The 19,406-nt window shown below is 32.0% G+C and overlaps 3 protein-coding genes across 10 annotated transcripts; all 3 read right to left on the bottom strand.

The window, feature by feature from the left end:
* Nucleotides 1-4,007: 4,007 nt before the first annotated feature.
* LOC101206792 (probable BOI-related E3 ubiquitin-protein ligase 3) lies at nt 4,008-5,505 on the bottom strand. Of its 2 annotated transcripts, none has more exons than XM_004147026.3 (2): nt 4,973-5,505; nt 4,008-4,877 (listed from the first exon to the last, which is right to left on the bottom strand). In XM_004147026.3, the coding sequence occupies exons 1-2, from the start codon at nt 5,252-5,254 to the stop codon at nt 4,350-4,352; spliced, it is 810 nt and encodes a 269-aa protein (XP_004147074.1). In that variant the 5' UTR covers nt 5,255-5,505; the 3' UTR covers nt 4,008-4,349. The 2 variants fall into 2 exon arrangements, with proteins under 2 accessions (XP_004147074.1, XP_031736523.1); XM_031880663.1 differs by having other exon boundaries at nt 4,008-4,811.
* A 3,799-nt stretch (nt 5,506-9,304) lies between these two features.
* LOC101219501 (basic leucine zipper 19) lies at nt 9,305-12,736 on the bottom strand. Of its 5 annotated transcripts, none has more exons than XR_968717.2 (4): nt 12,455-12,736; nt 11,186-12,056; nt 10,506-10,613; nt 9,305-10,168 (listed from the first exon to the last, which is right to left on the bottom strand). XR_968717.2 is itself a non-coding variant. In XM_004146995.3 (3 exons), the coding sequence occupies exons 2-3, from the start codon at nt 11,964-11,966 to the stop codon at nt 10,128-10,130; spliced, it is 822 nt and encodes a 273-aa protein (XP_004147043.1). In that variant the 5' UTR covers nt 11,967-12,056; nt 12,455-12,732; the 3' UTR covers nt 9,305-10,127. The 5 variants fall into 5 exon arrangements, 3 of the variants coding, with proteins under 3 accessions (XP_004147043.1, XP_031736709.1, XP_011649294.1); XR_968716.2 differs by lacking the exon at nt 10,506-10,613 and having other exon boundaries at nt 9,305-9,774; nt 10,037-10,168; nt 12,455-12,732; XM_004146995.3 differs by lacking the exon at nt 10,506-10,613 and having other exon boundaries at nt 12,455-12,732.
* A 2,301-nt stretch (nt 12,737-15,037) lies between these two features.
* On the bottom strand, nt 15,038-19,133 carry LOC101206547 (receptor-like cytosolic serine/threonine-protein kinase RBK1). 3 transcript variants are annotated; one of them, XM_011650990.2, is made up of 11 exons: nt 18,769-19,133; nt 18,143-18,462; nt 17,948-18,021; nt 17,741-17,859; nt 17,533-17,648; nt 16,938-17,432; nt 16,575-16,823; nt 16,323-16,486; nt 16,014-16,241; nt 15,776-15,925; nt 15,390-15,632 (listed from the first exon to the last, which is right to left on the bottom strand). In XM_011650990.2, exons 2-11 carry the CDS (start codon nt 18,321-18,323, stop codon nt 15,390-15,392), a joined length of 2,019 nt encoding a protein of 672 aa, XP_011649292.1. In that variant the 5' UTR covers nt 18,324-18,462; nt 18,769-19,133. The 3 variants fall into 3 exon arrangements, with proteins under 3 accessions (XP_011649290.1, XP_011649292.1, XP_011649291.1); XM_011650989.2 differs by having other exon boundaries at nt 18,143-18,459; XM_011650988.2 differs by lacking the exon at nt 18,769-19,133 and having other exon boundaries at nt 15,038-15,632; nt 18,143-18,643.
* Between the last annotated feature and the right edge of the window lie 273 nt (nt 19,134-19,406).

Below are 19,406 nucleotides of genomic sequence, written 5' to 3'. Positions count from 1 at the left end.
TTTCTTTTATTCTTTCCAATTTTATTTTATCATTACTTTTTTTAAAATATATATTTGCTTATAAACATTATTTTAAATTAAAAAGTTTCTAAAATGAATATTTATAAATATAGTCAAATATAGTATTTATCACCAATATAAATTAGTGCAGGTGTCTATTATGATATACATATTCATTTTATCGTAGATAGATTGTGATATTTTGTAAATATTTTGATTCATTTTGTTACATTGAAAAGTAACTCATTGATTTGTAAGTACAATCTTTGAGTTGTTTGAAATAAGATTATGAAAATTCTGAACTAATGTCAAAGTGAGGTTAGTTCAAAGATAATTGGCATAATCTTTCATATTAAAGGTGAAATGTTCTATCTATCTTCTCGACAATTGTTGAATTAAAAAACTTGAATTAAGATTAATTAAAATATACGAAGAGCTATTCTTGCGCATACAGTGTTATTAACAAAATGGACCACTAGGATTGATGCAAAAAGAATTTTTCAAATGATATCTTCAACAAGAATCTAAATTGGTTCTTCTTTTTTTTTAAGTTGGAAAAGGATGCACCTTGACAAGGAGGTGGGAAAGATTAGTTTATTTGGGTTCTAGAGATGTTTAAGTACTTTATTTTCTTAACCGTGTTGGCATCTCGTTAGGAGTTTTGAGAGCTTGCTCGAGGGTGTGTTAAGGGGACAATATCTTTTTTGGAGTGGATTTCTTCTTTAAACATATTTGGGTTCAAATCTTTTATATTTCTAGCGAGGTATTTTTAGGATATAAGAGTTGCTCTGATAGAAATTCAGGAGTTATTTAGGAAACATGTACTATGTTAAGATCTAAAATGAACTTGAGGCAAAGACAACAAGACATTTGTTTTGGAATTGTTGGGTACTTAAAGTTATTGCTTTCATTTTTTTATGCTAACGATGGGTTGGTTTTGTGTGGTAGGAACAATTCGATAGAGATTGATTACTTGATTGGGATATCATAGCATAAAAAATCCTAAGTTTAGAGATCTTGCTCGTGAGATGTTGTGGCGTCTCTAGGAGTTGTGTAATCATGTGATTTTTCATAGGAAAAATGACTTAGTTGGAGTGTTGCTTGAATTAATTTTGGACTTTGCTTTGAAAATCAGGAACAAGAGGACATGAGTACAAACTTAATGGTGGGCCATTGGCTTTATTTTATGATGTTACTTACGATAGAAAGAAAAGCAAAGAATGATGGAATTCCTCTCAAACCAATAAGAGGGCATGACCCCTCTTGTTTAAGACCTAGATTAAATCCTTAAGGGAACAACCTATATACTAACTTTATGATGTCATGAGTGAATTTTGTCTTGCACTCTATGTCCTTAGTTATGCATGCACCAGTTTTACCCTTGAAATGGAAGGCTTATTGGGTCAGTGATGTTGAGGTTTTCTCACTATGTAGATCTAAGGATAATCTCACATGAACAAAAATTCATAGTTAGCTTATCAATAATTGAATAGTCAATTGTATACAGTCAATAGTGTTATAACGTAAAAATAATTATTTCATAGTTATAGTCTTATGTAAACTCTTTGCATAGAATGCTCAACTTTCATGTCTCCACATGAACGATTCAGGATCACATTATTTGTACTAACTAGAAAACGAGTTACAACCATAGTGTCCTCATAATAAGACATCCATTCTTATTCATATACTATAGATTGTTTAGACTGTATATACTTGAACTTGACCTATGTTTATGTCTCTACATAAAGTTCAAATTTACTCAAGATAGCCTTGAGACCTTAGTTTATCAAGTTTATAGTATTCAATTTCACAAATAATTCCTCAATAACAATTTTATTGAATAAATTATGATTTTAAACTACAAACTACTACAAATTCTAACAAGAGGGCTTGTAATTGAGTATGTGTTAACTTCCACAACATCCATAATTGAGTAAACAAGGATGTAACGTTGAATTCAATTTCACCACATTTGACATTCTCAAACTATCGTGCCAAGTGGATTATAAATCTCAATATTGGTGGGATAATTTTCTCACTTTGTTTTGCTATTTAATATGTTTGTAATAGTCCACTTGATCACATTCAAAAGTTAAAGTATTTAAAGTATTTACGTTGAAATCATGGTTTGAGATGTTAATTGCATGCATCATTCATGAATATAGGGATAAAATATCCATTTCCATCCATGTTTTTTATGAATAATTTTTTTACAAAAGTACGTAAATTATTGATTAAGTTGTTTTTACTTAAAAGTCTAATCTAAGTTTTGGTAATTTCATTAATAGACTTGTTTCCCTGTATGACAAAATGACCAACATAATTATAACTATAACAAAATAACAAAATTTAGGTGTGATTTTAACCTAGTCCAAAGTAGTATTTATAACTTTACTTTTAAAAAAATTAATGTTAGGTTGGGTGGTTATTTTTAAGTGGATACAATTTCAAAATATACATATACACCACTCGAATGATGCAAACTTTTATCATCTTTAAATGAGTGTATCATATATGCATGAACTAGCAAACTGGACTATGTTCAAGTTGGTACAAAGTTTTCAATAAGTCTTAAAACTTTAATAGTATATCTAATAAATCTTTAAACTTTCAATTTTATGTAATCTGGATCAACATATATTTGACATTTTTTTAAAATTTAAAAGCGTATTAGGCCATCAAGGTCGGCTACTAATAACTTCATCCAATGATTGATTCCTACACCCACTTTGAACGAACAACCCCTAGCAAAGAGACCACCTTCAAGTGCAAATTTCGATGATTAAACCTTTGTGCTACCTCCAACAAACTAACTTATACAATCACTTCAGCGGTCAACTCCAACTAATACCGCCTTCAACACCCAATTATATAAGTTAGTGTTGTAAGAATATTTATATCTTTGGCTTACAAATATATAATTTATGTAATTGAACTATACACAAATTAAGAAAAATAAGATTGTTTATTTGACGTGGTTGACAAAATAATATATCCAAGCAGCCATGTATGATAAAAAAAACTTAAATAATAATTCATCATTCATGAACCGTCTATTATAAACAAAATCAAAGTAGACTGTAATACAACTATTCTATTAACTATAACAATCAAATTTCAAATGATACTTTACTAATTTACAAATGTAACGAACAAGTTACAATATAACATTTTCTTTTGAAGGTAAACGAGTAAAATTGATTGGTCGACTTTGTTATAGTCTATGGTACGAGAATGGTACTAGATTCAATGTTACACACTGTTGGGGTGATTGGACAAACTACCTTTGCCTTGCACCTAGGACTTTGTGTCTTGCCTCAAATTGATATTACATATCTTCTCCACATTAATTTTTCCTAGGCCCACATCCATGAATACTACTTGTATGCATAAGTACCTTTCTAGTCATCCCATCCCATCTAGCTTAAACCTCTCGTTAATTAATAGAAACTTGTGTAAACTTTAGCCCACATTTTCTCTTAAACGTATTCTTCTAAGGCCTCATACTATACTTGTTTATCTAATTTCCCCATTAACTTTCTTTCACAAAATTGCATTATGGATTCCAAAACTTGAAACCTAATTAAGATTTGGTGAAATATTGTACATTAACTAAAGTTAAACAAACTTAAAAATGATATTTGAAGAAAAATATTGTAATTAGAGGAGAAAAAGGTAGAGATGAAAGAAGTTACATGTGAATTGTGAACTATGGTGTAGTTAGTTTGTTGCTGACCTTACTATCAGACAAAAGAATTATATAATAATATAAGGATACGATTCGTTATGAGTTTAAATCATATTTTAATGAGAAAACCTTCCATATTTAAATTCAACATCATATACTTTTTTAAAAAATAATAATAATAATAATAATAATTCTGTTCTTACATTTACCATAATCAAATTTGTTATAAAATGACCTAAGATTTCTGCTGATATATACAAACAAATTTGATGATAATCAATGAAGACATTTTAAGGAAGAAAACAAAATTTAAATCTAATTTGGAATTAGTTTTCATATATTATAAAAGGAAAATTCATAAAGAGAAAACAGCAATGGAATCGAGTCAAATCAGCCGAGGTGTAGCAAAATCTAAAAATGAAGTAAGCTAAGTAAAAGAAGTAACAAATTAATGGATGAATAATTTTGGTTTTCTGTGTAGTTTGATTTTCCGAAAAAAAATCAATCAATTACTTGTTCTTCAATGAAAAATCATGATGATGATGATGATGATGAAAAAAAGAGAGAATATAATTCGAAAATCCAACCGAAAAAGTGAGACGGTTTGATCTGTTCATCTTCGTTTTCAACTTGAAACGTTTTTTCCCGGAAAATTTGCCTAGAAAATCACAGCCTCGATGCTGGCTTTCTTCGTCGTGTTGCAGACGGGGCAAAAATCGAGAGTACTCTCGCATGGCTTACACGAACAGAGGTGCCTGCAAGGCAACAACAGAACGCACGAAACTCGAGAGTTGCAGATTTTACAAATCATCATTTTCTTCTTCTTTTTCTTCTTTTTTCCGTAATCAATGGCGTCGTCTTCTCCGTTTCTGTAGTTGTTACTGTTGTTGTTGTTGTTCGACTCAGCGTCGTTCGCGCATAATGAAACTTTTTCTCTGATTTGATTGAGTGCGCGACTAAGCGAAGCTACCATTGCTTGATTCTCTTGTACGGATTTCTTCCGTTCTTGATTCTCCATTTGTAATCTCGTCAATAATTGTTCGAGATGCATTCTTCTCATATTCGCACAAGCGATCTCTTCATCCTTCTGCTGAAACAGAACCCGCGTTCTTGTTTCGATCTGGTTCAACAACACTCCGATTTGTTGATTAATCTTTTGCTGTAGAAGTAATCTAAATCTCTCACTCTGTTTTACAGAGTAAAGAAATGGAAAGACTCAAGAACAACAAAAACGACAACGTATAACAAATTGAAAATCGAAGTTAATTAATTAAAAAGTACCTGTAATCGAATGAATCGATCGATGTGATCGGCAGGCATTTCAGAGAGGAAAGAGGTGAGAGATTGATGAAAATCAGATTGAGTCAAAGAGTAGTACTGCTGCAATAGTAGAAGATGATCATCATTATTATTAGTACCGGATTGAGCAGCATGATCTGGTGGTTGAAGAAGAAGATGATGATGATGATTAAGAAGATGAAATAATTGATGAAACTGATGATCAGAAGAAGGAGTAGAATCGAGGCCAAAATTCCGGCGGTGTAACTGCAATTGAATAGCCATTTTGATTGGAACAGAAATGAAAACGGCAAAAGGGAAAAGTAGAAGGAAATTAGGCGCCGTTCCCGGTTTCAAAAACGAAAACTGATAGACGAAGAAGAATAATAATCCATCTGTGTAATGTAATGATGGAAACCCCAAGGAGAGTGAGAAAGAAGAGGGGGGCGGGGACGGGGTGGTTTCTCTCTCTAAAAGGGAGTTTTTGTTTTAATAAGGGAGGCGGTAAACACCGAGAGAGTGCATGCAGATTTGGTGATTAAACAATCGGGTGGGTCAGATATTTAAAGTGGACAGTTTTTTTTTCTTTTTTCTTTTTTCTTTAATAATAATAATTACATTTCAAATATAAAGTCTCATCAAAATAATAATGGGAATTTTCATCAGAAATTGGATGACAAATATTTTTTATAAAAAAAACAGTTTTACATATAAATACACACAGATATGACGCGTAACTATATATATATATATGACCACTATTATAGAATTATCATATAAAGTTATTCACTCTAAAAATGATTATTTTTACAATTTAAAAAATATAGTAACAGACCTTTTTATCGTAATTGTTTTTTATATTTTTGCAAACATTCCAATAATAAATGATCTCTACACTCTTCTTTGTAACGTGGTTAGTTTGATTGTGTTAATTTAGTTCTTTAACTTTTATATATAACAATTTAGTTTTAATAAAAAGTAGAGAAATTATTGTTAATAGCAAAAAAAAAAGAATTTAATAATTTTGTTACGATTTGTAAACAGTTTTATTTCTTTTGCTATTTTTTAAAATGTTTCTAATTTTATAAATATTTTAGTTCATTTTAAAATATTTGAAAAATTCTCTTTAGTTTTGAGGCGTTTGTGAAAATACAAAAAAAAAAAAGTTATAATAATAAAACTCATGTCACTGCATTTTTTAAATTACAAAAATAACAAATTTAAAAGCTACTCATTACGTCTGTCGATCGTGCTGGTTTAAAAGTTACCCCTTCCTTTAAGAAAAGCTTGATGGTTTTATGGAGTTTGATTTTTCTATGGCAGGTAAATCTTGTAAAGGATGATATTTTTATGCAAAGTATCATTCTTCTCTTTGTATGTAGTTTGTTAGTTTGTTTTCCTTTTTAACTTTTTTGTTTATGTTATCCTCTAAAATTCAAAGATTAAATTGTTATAGTGCTATAATTACATCGTTACAAAACAATGTTCATTGCAAGCCTTTTCTTATTTTCTTCTTGGTTGAAAGTGTTTTGCACTTTGCTTCACTCCAACATTGCAAGCCTTTATGTCGACCCTTGGCTAGCTCCTTCCTTTGGCCTTGTCTCATTTTTCAAGCTTATCTACATCAGAGTACTCGCGCCACTGTAATAGAACCATTATAACAAGACAAATCTAAGTATAATATAAGTCTACAATGTTTAAATTTATATAAAACAATGATCAACTTCTAAATTTATATATATTATTTAACCCCATACTAAATGGCCGTCATGTGTTCAATTCATGGTAGCCACCTATCTCGAAATTAATTATGTTTTCTTGACATCTAAATATTATAGGATCAAACAGGTTGTCACATGAGATTAGTCGCGAAAGCTAGTCCAAACAGTTACATATATAAAAGAAAAATATTATTTGTCATGATATGATTGAGAAAAGCTCCCGAAAGTATATTTCTTGGCAGCTTCCAAACTTGTTGTGATGTTTAAACCAAGAAATTATTAAAAGACCTTTGGGAGAGAGGCAAAATCTTGTTCCCATTGTTGAGGACAAACCCACCAAATAAGTAGGCCTTTGCCCTAATGCAAAATTAATTAATTGTCAATTGCTTGTGTTCTTTAATAAGCTTTTTCATATGCTTTTTGTCCACTTGGCTTTCTTGAAAACTATTAAAAACGTTTAACTTTTGTGCCTTTTTTTTTCCCCTTTCCCTTTGTTTTTGTTTCCATTTGCTTAGCAGCCTCTATATCAATATTGGGTGATTTTGATTGCCTATGATGGAGAAATTCATTGAATTGATATTAGTATGTATCCGCCATCAATTTTGTCCTTCTCTTTGTTTTCTTCTTATCTTGAATCAAATCTTATATGTATGGATCTATTGGATGATTTAATATGTATGTACTCGATAATTGTGATAAACATCTATTTATATAGAATAGAAAATGATATATCCTAGGAGAGATTTAAACACATTTTTAACTTTTAATTTATTTGTTAGGACAATAATTTTTAGACTCAACTTAGAGTTGGATTGAACTCACTAACAAATATTTGGTGTGTATTGGATTTCATGAGGTATAAGGATTATTTTAACCCTCTTGTGTTCTATAGTACAATGAAACTATTATATTTACAATTACTTGTTAAAATAAACTTTTTATTCGTTCAATGTTTCAATAACTCTATCCATCAACTTCAACTTCAACGACCACCTCTAATGACTTTTGATAGCCAACTCTAGCGAAAACCACTTTTGATGCTTATTTTTGACAAATATAATTTATATCATGTTTTTTATATTTTTTTGTTAATCCATACATAAAACTACCGATTCACAGAGAAAAGGGAAATAGAATTCTAAAGTTGACTACTTTTGAAGTTCTCGTCAATTTGCACACGTGTTAGCCAAATTTATATTATACTATTTATTATTTTGAGCATTTCCATTCATGCCAACAAGTGAATTAGTTTCTTTTTTTATTAACAACTACTGGTTAGACTTTACTAAAAACTATCCCTTTCTCTTTTTTTTTTTTTTGGGTGTATTTGTGATCAAACTACTCATAGTATAACTAGTTATGCTACTCGTTACTTGAATTCTTCTTGTTGTTCTTTCAATTCAGAAGCTTATGTTTGACGTTGTTCTTGCTTTTTTAATTGAGTTGAGGATGTAATTATCGTCGATCTTCGTCCTATAATTCCTCGTGATTGGAGTTTAATGAAGTCTTATTTTTTAAAAAAATTATCACATAATATTGAGAGCTATATTCTACATGCCAAAAATGGAGACCAATACAAAATAATGCAACTAAAAGACAGCTTCAAATAATGAATGAAAGAAAAGGAAGGGAAAAAGAGTGGTGCGTATTTTATGGAGAAAGAAAAAAAATAGCACATTTAAGTCACAAAAGTTGCACAAATTTAAGCAACTTTTAACCAATCACACACTTCTCTTCTTCTTTGGTCAAATGAGCACACTAGACAAATATAATCCATAATTATTAAGTTGTTATTTCTAACCTCCTTACTTATTTTTCAAATTTTGTTATTTTATCCTTCTAGAAGATTTGACAATCGAAATCGGTCCAAAGTCTAAATGATGTGGCAAGTGATTTTTCTGTGTAGGTCAATTGACAAAATTGTTAGAGAAACAAAAACTCAAATTCGTTAAAAAAGAAAGTGATCATAGGTATATAAGTAAAGGTGACTATCTATATTTGTGCAAGACCTTTTGAACAAACAAAATAATGAGAGTGTATATCCAAAAGTAGATAATATCATACTAATGTGAAAATATTTGGAATGTCACACCACTGTGAAAAAATAAATGCATGTGTTTGAAAAAAATACAAATAATAGAAGGAACATAGGAAATATGCCCTTAGGAATTATAAAAATGTCACATAATTTGTGAAAGTAGAAGTACAAAAAGAGAATAATTTGAAAATCTCTAGAAAAGAAAGTGGAGACTACAAAGCAAATGATATATCTATTCCTTATATTCCTCAAAATAGTTCCTCCACCATTTGAAATATTCTTTTTCTTACAGAACTTTCTAAACAGATCTTTCCAAGAAGAAGCTAAAACAGCATTCATCCAAACAGCTTTTGCTTTGATTTTCATTTTTTTAGGGGGTGGTGACAAACATTACAAATACAAAGTCCTCCACCATACCTAAAATATAAAATTCTGAAGTTATCAAAACTAATAATCATAAATAAGATACAAATGACAACCACTGAAAAGTAGAAGAAACCATGCAAATTCTTCATAGATGTTTGCATACTCGAACTCTATAGCTCGACGCAACTTTAAATAAATCAAACCTAAAAGTTTAGCGAAGACGAAAAAAGATCTGGAAGATTATGATCATCTTCCATATTTCATTAAGATGGCTAGTTATACAAGACATGTGACAGAAGTTCCAAGAATTTTTCATTTGCAATTTGCATGTTGAAAATCTCCCATGATATTACAAAAGGTTCACATTTCAGAATAAAATAACATAATTAAAAGCCTTATCTTCTGAATTATATCTCCTCTCAAACCTTACCTACTTCATCAGAGACCTCAAAAGTACAGCCACAAGCATTTTTAACCAACGATGGTGAAACCCCACTTGATCGACATGGATTACTCAGAATGGAAGTAAACAAAAGTCCTCCGTTTCCATTGATTCCTTGTCACTTTTCTTCTTAGACTGTATGTTACTCAAATTTCTCTAGCACATTGAATGGCAGATCTAAGTTTCCTTCAGGTGTTTTGATATGGCTCAGGTACTGAAATCCCACCATTTCCTAGTTCTGTAATTCCAATAATCCATGAAATTTCTTGACTTAGAAAGAGGTAAAGTTTGCTAACCCACTAACAATATCCCAGAAACTCACAGCTAAATATATGCATGGCGTGTCGTGGCTATCTTAAACTATCAAGGTTGATAATTCTAAATAGTTGTTTTCTAGCTTCTTAAAGGCATGCTTATGCATCTGCTTTGCTTTCTCATTCAACATAAATAACCATCTCAAACAACCTAGAAGAGGGTGAACGTGTTGCATAAGAGAAAACCTGAAAGACAATGTTGATGCTGCATTGAACAGAACAGGAACTGACGTGGCAGGCTTTATATACACAAAAAAGATGCATATACTATCTGAGATCAGCTTTTCCCATTTTTCGTTGCCTTACAGACCCCTCCTCCTAATTAAACCGTGAGCATCATATAAAGAGTTGTTAGTAGCTGAAGACAAAATGAGGCAAGTCCTCGTGCGGTATCAAACTCTTCAAAAACTTGAATAAATGTAAAGAAGGGAAAAAACAAAGGAAAGGAAGGAAAGAGAAGATTACTCATTATCATTTTACAAACGGTTACGAGACATATACGAAAATTTTGCATATAATTTTACACCCCAAAGGAAAATGAGAGTTCACAAATCTCATATCAGATGATAAGAAGATGGTTTGACAGCTGAAAATGAATAAATTTAATCCCAACAACCAATCAGCATGAGTCTTGCAAGAAAAATATGAAAAGAACCTAAGACGGTAGAGAGATCTTCTTGTGCCAGTCAGATTTTGCTTCGACAGGCAACATCAAGTTCAGACTTTTATAAGACATAACTTGGATAGAGTCTTTCATATACACCTGAGGTTAAGACGTGATTATATACACACATAATACATTGAGTAAAAAAAAAAGTAAACTACGGGACATATATTGTCCAATACTCGGATCTCCTAGCTATTATGAGAAAATCCTAGCTATTATGAGAAAATCAATTGTTCATCAAATGTATATTATTGCAAGATCTATGCATCCCAACATAAAACAGGGCCATGCACCAATCAACTAAACAACATGATCTTTACGACATCTACATGATAATAATATGCAACGGAATTCATGCATCTGCACAATGACCATGGAGCAAATTTTTCTCTCACTTTTTACTAATAAGGAATTGAAATCAACTGTGTCTAGTAGACCATGTTCACAAACTGCAATGCTATTTCTTGTAAGTTCTCAAAATATAAAGAGCATAATCTAGATCAAGCCTCAGAACGAAGTAAGATGTCATAACAAGTTGATAAGGAAAAGATGAAAAAAGCTACAAAGTATAGTAAGTCAGAAAAACTGATAATTGATCGACCAAACTACCATAAACTGCAAAATCATAAAACTAGAAAGATTAAAAGTTAAAAGTGTTCTTGTTGTACCTTTCTTCGGATTTAGTTCTGCACAATTAACGTTAGCAATTGTGTTTCCCAGTCCACAGTCAGGAGGTTCCTTTGCTCCCGTGTTTTGATTTGCCAAGCACTGAAGATTTTCAAAGTCACATGCACTAAAACTTTGCCCATTCAACAAAGCGCTCTCTCCACTTTTTCCATCATCCCCTGGATGAAGGCAATATGCCTGATCATTGCATTCCACATTACATGGATTTATCATGTAACTACCAGACACATTCTGATTGGGCGGATTTGAATTGGTTGGTTTCTGATATGGAAAGTTTCCAATCTCCCCTTCAATTCTTCCCCGAATATCCACAAGCAAACATTTGAGCCTAGAAATCTCAGCCTCCAATGCAGCCTGACCTTGCAACCTCTTCAACAGTTGCTGATTCAGGGCTCTCAATCTCACAACTTCATCTTCCAATGAGGCAGCTCTTGCCTTTTTCTTCTCCCGGTATTTACGAACTGCTTCACGATTACCTAATGGGCGCTTCTTATTCTTTTTATCTACAGAATCCGCTGTATCATCAGTGGAAACCTTTTCTTCGGTGGGGGAAGAAACAATTTTCGTATGAACATGAAAACAGGTATGTGTATGTGAATAATCAGGGCCAGGAGGGTTGCAAGTATGAGCATGTGTACAAGCATGAGTATCCTTCAGAATTTCATCAAAGAAGCTATCCATTGAGCAACTACTCGGAAGCTCAATGGCATTCGAACTCGAAAACACTTCCGGGTTCGAGGATTCAAGCTCCCCATCTTCCATTATAGATATCTCAACCAAGACAGCTGGAAAACCACTTGAAAATCAACTTCAATACAGCAACACCAAGGAGAAACAACTCAAACCAAGATCCTAAACAATTAGATAAACATAACAACGATTCAGCACAATTCAACAACAAAAACCAACATGAACCAATTTATCAGCTAAGATGGGGATTCCTAGGTCACCCACATGGAAAATTCCTCACCCTTTAAGAACACTAATTTCCTCTACATCAAGAAGAGCATGCTAACAAAACAAGTAGTGACAAAAGAAGAAAAAAAAAAAAAAACCCTCAAATGAATCAAACACCTAAAAGCGAATTTCATTTCATGATTAAGAAGAGAACAATGAAAGAGCATGAAAAAGGAAGAAAACCCAACAAGCAAAACCTAAAACCCAATTAAGAAATGACAAGTAAACGGTAAAAAAAATCTTGGGGAGAATCAATAATCGGAAAGAAAGCGAAAGAGAATAGGATACAAAACCTTTAAGAGAGATGCCAGAATTTCAAAGTTGGATCATAAACGAGAATAGGGAATATCAGAAGAGGAGTGAAGAACAACTTTTGGCTGCCTGAAAAGTCAAGGAATTGGGGATGTGAGTGTAAATGGAAGGAATTTATAGGTATGTGGAGGACATAGATGTAAAAATGGAAGAGGTTTGTGGGAGAATCTAGCTGCTGCTTGTTTCTTTATGACCATTTATCATTGTGGGTCCAAATATAGTTCATAACCCACCAAAACTCATCCTTTTTCTTTTTCTCTTCATATCATCTTCTTCTTCCTTTTCAAAATCAAATCTTTTTTGCTTCTTTAAACGCTCTTCTATTCTAAATTCATCATCTCCTCACCCTCATTTACAAACTACATTTTTCTTTTTTTATAATAACAACTCTAATCAATCTTTAATTTTTTTAAATATAAATATTATATTTTGTAAATATTTTGAAGAGTTTCCCTGTTTACATTAAATTTTTTTTATTGTTTAATAATTTTCTTTATAAAAAAAATTAATATTTAACCGCATTTTTACTGCAAATATTAAGGGTTTATTCACGTACGACAAAATTTATTATCATTAAATTAATTTACTTAAAATTAAGTTTGAGATACTAAATTTAAGATTTATTAAAATTATTAGTTTTAAAGTAGGAAAGCTAGAAATAATATTTTTAACATATTTTTAATCTATAAACATGGAAGGTCTCTAATCTGTCGAAAAATATATATTTTATGCTCAAGTTGGAAAGACTAAGAATGAGTTATTTGATTTGTTAGAGATTTTCATGTGATGGGGTTGGACATAGTGATAATTATATCATCCATTGGACTTTCACATTTCTACGAAAAATTGGTACAATAGATATATCATTATAAATACTAGTAGATCTTATCGATAAAAGTAAATTCTATCGTACTTTTAAAAATACACTGATGTGACGTACAAATTTTTCGTATGCACACAATATTCCTCATCTTTCACATTCACTAGAACAATTCTTTCCTAGTTCTTTCAATCATTTTTCACCTCCTTTGAGGCATTCTTCTGGCCCATTTCCACTAAAGGGAATGAGCATCTTTAATTTTGTTTTTTTAGAATTGAATAGAAAGAACGATTTGCTCCTTTTCAAATATAACAAAATGAACAAAAATAATTATAAAATATAGTAAAAGTTTAATATAATCAATAATAGACAGACACCGATAGAAGTCTATCGTTGATGAGTTTTGAAATTTTGTTATATTTTATAAAATTTAGAAGTGTTTTTAAAGGTAGAAAAATAAGGCAAACTATTTAATATCATTTAATTATTATTGACATATGCACGTTAAATTTTTGTAGGTGTGTCTTGAACTCGATTAAATCATATAAATTTACATTAAAATGATAATTTTATTTTGTCAATTGAGTTGGAAGTATAAATTAATATTATGATAAGATGTCAAAGTTGGAGTAATGAGCATAAACCATGCCCTTTTAGTTATTTCATGAATTCTATATCTACATAACTAATTAAAATTTTGCTGACACACTTTTTTTAAAAAAAAAAATAATTAGACTTCTCAATATTGAATAACTTAATTAAATTAATAAATTCTACCTTTCTATGATTGTATTTCTTATACAAATAAATAAATAAATAATCGAGTTAATTTAATAGTTTAGGATTAAGAAAAATATGCAACTGGGCAAAGTCATGTTAGTGTTTTGTTGAATTTTTAAATACAACAATTATAAAAGAAATTATCGAATTTTCAACTTTTATAGAAAAGATCGTGATAATTAGTGTTGAGTTGGGTTCACTTGAAGATCTTTTGGTTTATTTTAAAAGAAAATATAATAAAAAAAAATTGAATTTTTCTATGTCCAAATAGAATTAAAAAAAAAAAAACTCAAAAGTTTCTCTTCAAATATTTTTAGCAAAAAAGTTTTTGTTTCATTTTCTTCATTGATTGTGGATCTGAAAAAGTTGTTTTATTACCTGATTTTTGCTATTATTTATGAGTAATTGTTGTTTTGAAATCTATCATTTTTCTAAGAAGTGCACGTCAAAGATACGATGGTATCTAAGGGTACAACATATATTGTTCCCAAAGGAGTGGATTCTTGTCAACACAACAACTATCTCCATTAGAGTATAAACGAGAAGTACCCAAATTTATAACAATTATAGGATTGGTATTAGAGGCTATAAGGGTATTAAAATGCATAATATTAGTTAGGGAGTTAGTTATATTTGTAAATAGAGGGAGTGGAGAATGATAGAAGATAAGCAATATTTGGTAAGTGAATTAGGGCTTCACACTTATCTCAACATAGGCTTGGGAGCAATCTCACAAGCAATCTCAAGAAGGGAGAATTCAAATACCTTGAATTACTTGTATATTATCATTATATATTCGAGTTCTATCATACAGTTTGATACATATAGCACACAATTTGTCTTAATATAAATTTAAATTGAATATATTAATATAATATAAATATCGTACTGCAAAACAAAAGTAATATAATATGGTGATAAAGATGGAGAGAGGGTTATTGAATACAAATGTAACACAATATCCTAAATAATCACTTAGGTCACTTCCATTCAAAGAATGTTGTTTTTAAATATAACAGAACGAAATAAAATATTTACAAATATAACAAAATGTTATTGTCTGCCATCCAACAACACTAATTAATTGATATTTTGGTAAATATGGTCCCATGGACTGATTTAATTGCCCTTACAAACAATGAAAAGAAAGAAACTGAAATATTTACAAGCCTTTAAGAAATGATCACCTCAGAAAAGGGTGCATACGAATATTAATGATTGTACAGTTTAAATTTGTATAATTTTTGTTCTATAGATTATTGACTAATATACAGTCTAAGATAAGGGGAAACTGATACATATCTCTGAAGAAGAAGCTAGTTGAAGCTTGAGGATCTGCTCCATCTTTCTTTGAAATATTTTTCCAATGTAAGCTTTTTTTTTTGTTCCATACTGTTAAATGAGTCTCCACCATCATCATCAACACCAAGCAATGCAAGGTTTAAATGCAGTTCAGAACTTGAATTTGGATAAACTTCATCATCTCCATTCTCTACACTTTGTGAATCCTCCACAGGGAGGGTTTCGGTATCGCTTTCTCCTCTTAGAATCTTCAATATCTAGAACGAAAGACGGTTCATAAACATCTTTGATTAATACAAGTAATGTGCACACTAGCTTTTACTTAAACAGGATATGTTCTGTAAGTTTTACAATCTTGTCGTTGAGTTTTAAGGAAGAAGTATAATGTTCAAAGCAATACCTGACTAATTCTAGGACGGATTCGAGATGCTCTTGTGATGCAAAGGGTTGCTGCAAGAATCATTCTCTGCAACTGTTCCTCGTCAAATTTTCCCTCCAAATTTGGATCAACTATGTCCTTCACATTGCCACTCTCTGTGATTGGCTTGGCCTGGTGTACAGTGATAAATGTTAATCATACTTGAATATGTAGATTATCAAGAAAATTTAAATTGTAGGCAGCTTTGTAGAAATCTTACCCACATAACCAAGCTCTGTTGCTCTTTAGAAGTCTCAGCGCTGATTGCTTTCCTTCCCGATAACAGTTCAAGTAGAACTATACCAAAGGCATACACATCAATCTTATTGCTCATTTTTCCATACATGAAATATTCCGGAGCAAGATATCCAAATGTTCCGACCACGTCAGCTTCAATCTGAAAGGATGATTCTGTTGGTCCCCATATAGCAAGCCCAAAATCCGATAACTGTTACATAGACCACCCTATGTTAGGAATAAACGAAAAAAATTAAAAGTCTCATCCAATGAGGATATTCTAACAAATTACCTTGGGTTCGAGTTCATCAGAGAGCAGAATGTTTGAAGTCTTAACATCTCGGTGCACAACAGGTCGGGGACATTCGTCATGTAAGTAGTTCAGCGCTTCTGCAATTCCAATAGCCAACCTGAATCTTACCTCCCATGAAAGTATGTTCTTTTCTTTATTCCTACCTAAATATCATATAATTTTATTATCAGCATAACCTTGATCTGATAGTGTTTTTGTTTGAAGAAGAAAATTTTGACATTTAAGCCTTACCATATAGATTTGCCTCTAAACTTCCTTTGGAAAAGAAATCATAAACAGAGATCAATTTATTGTCTGCGATGCAGATACCGAGAAAGGGACTTATGTTTTTGTGATGTAATGAGGACATAATGTCAACTTCCCGAAAAAATTCGTCCCATGCCTGTTTGGACGAGTTCATTACTTTAACGGCTACTGGCTTCCCATTTGGGAGTATTCCTTTGTAAACAAGATTGCAACCACCTTTCCCAATCAGGTTTTCTGTTCAGAGAAAACAGATTCATGAGCCATGTGCCAAAGACAAACTTAAACTCAGAAGGGTGGGGCAAGAAAACGAACGCAGTCATCAATTCATAGCAAGAATGAACTCTAAACCTGAAGAGAAATGAGAAGTTGAAGTTTTCAACACGTAAGGACTAAACCATTTATAAGTAGTTGAGTTAGTTTTCAGGAGATCCTCCAAGTCTTCTGGTAGTTCAGAAAAGGAAGATAAATTTCCTTTAGCTCTCACTTTTCGATGGATCTCACTTTTCGATGGATCATTTACTGTTATGCTTAAACTTCGATGTGGGGAACGATCAGGTAAGTTCATCACCCATTGCACTACAGACATGTTATGTACAGATGAGGTTTGCGAAATCCTTGGAGTCGTTCGGAGCAATGGCCAACCAAGCCCCGGCTCGGAATGCTCCATCATCATTGCAGAATCTGGTTTGGAACAATTTCTTTTACTTTCTAGGACAACTCCATCAACTTCATCCTTCAAGTCTTCACTACCAACCCCATAAGAAACAGATTTCTCAGTCTCAGAGCCATCAAAGTCGGATTGACTAGCCTGACTAAAACTTGGTTTTGGGTCTAGACTCAAGCCTGCCACATTACATCAAATATATAACTAACTCAACTTTTTCTTCTCAAAAAAAAAAAGTAAATAAATAATGAATGGACTTATAGACCAAGAACACCAAACCTGTTAGTTGATCATTGGTGGATCTTCTGAAGACAATTTTGCCATTGTTGAGAACCAAAATATTAGTGGTTGGAGGCAGACGCTTAACAAAATATCTGGTTATTGAAGACCAACCCCTGCAAATGGTGTCTGTTAGGACCAAATACCAAAGCAAAAAAGAGGCAACTACCATCTACCAAACAACTTGACTTTTCAGTGATTTCCCTACCCAAGATTACATGGTTTGCTTGTTCCCAAAACCACGGCCCCAGCAGCATAGATTTTTGCCTGCCTGACTAGAGTCTTCTTAACCGAACTTCCAGTCACCATGTGAGCAATGAAAGTTACCTAACACCCAAATCCAAAGATAACAAACATTACCAAAAACTTCAATTCATCCATTGTATCCATATAGAGCAAAAATTCCAAACCAAACCTTGTTTACATCACAAAGGCTTCTGTATCCTTCTAAGAATTCATCAAATAAGGGCTTATCTTTTGATGCACGGTCTGTTTGGCAAGAGGGAAAAATCACATTCCAAAACTATACACCATAAAGTAACCATCCGATGTAAAATAACTAAAATCGAAGGTTGGGGATTGAAGAAAGAAAAAGAAAAGAAAAACGCACCAGAACTTTGACAAACATAGATTACAATGACACAATCCCCAGGATCAGCAACTTTAACAATCGACCAATTGAGCAGGTCTCTGCTATCCCCATTCATCCTAATCCCCACTAAAACATTTTTCCTTGTCTTCTTCTTCTTTTCCTCTTCAATAGCTTCAGAATCCTCCTGATCAACCGTCATTTCGTTTCCTCGAGATTAATCTCCTATAATCCCCCAAAACCCACAGATTTTGAATCTTCTTCAATTTCCGGGGCTTCAGCAGGTAACCTCTGATTAAGAGACTCCCCACTTTTAAAACCCTCCACCATTTCACTCTCTACTACCAAAATCAACCAACAAACGATTCAGAAACCTTATTCCACCCATAAAAGAAAGAAAGACAGAACCAGTATTTAACTACAAGTATTTAAAAACAAGCAGCAGCAACAACAACAACAACCCATTAACGCATCCAGAAAAGCAAACCATTAAACAGAAAATCAAAACCCCACCACTTTTTTCTTTTAGAGAAAGGGAAAAAAAAGAAAAAGAAAAAGAAACCCAAATGAGAAATTAGAACAATAATTTCAAATATAATACTCAAAATAAAGTAGAAGATAAATGCAAACCGACAAATGGGTTGTACCTAAAACTTGTAGCGGTTCGTCGTCCAAACTCAGCATGGTTTTTAAATACCGACTTAACAGATTAATCAAATCAAAACCCTTAAATAATGAGAAGAATCAAAGGGAGGATAAAGAAATTTGAAAAGGAAGGGAAAATAGGACAGAAGAATTGTCGTAAAAGACAATAATTTCAGGTAGAGTGACGTCAAACATGGATGAAAAGAAATGGGGATTGAGTGATTTATTGCATAAATTAGTTGAGGAAAAGAAAAAGGGAAGAAGAAGAAGAAGAAGAAGATGGAGTTAGGGAAAAGGAAATGTCGGCAAGAGAGAGTTGCAGAGAATTTTAATTGGTTTTGAAGGAAGTGAAAGAGAAGATTTTGATTCTTTGCAACTTTTTTTTAAAAAAATTTATTAAGTGTTTGAGAAAAGTTAATAAGGGAAACCGGAAGTTTTCGCGGGAAACCTATGGTATCCGGTAATTTTGTGTGGTTCCTTTAAAGCGGACTTCAAGTTTTCTACCGGCTCTTGCGGGTTGCCTTTTACCTGACCGTTGCCCGTACTACATGCTAACAAAATCGTCTAAGGAAATGTGTGCTTCTCTCTCTCTCTCTCTTTTTTATTATCATTATTTCTTTTTAAAGTAAACACATACAAA

The sequence above is a fragment of the Cucumis sativus genome, chromosome 2, assembly GCF_000004075.3.
Source record: "Cucumis sativus cultivar 9930 chromosome 2, Cucumber_9930_V3, whole genome shotgun sequence".
Lineage (NCBI taxonomy): Eukaryota > Viridiplantae > Streptophyta > Magnoliopsida > Cucurbitales > Cucurbitaceae > Cucumis > Cucumis sativus.
Note: the sequence above shows the minus strand (reverse complement) of the source record. Positions and strands in the feature narration are given on the sequence as shown.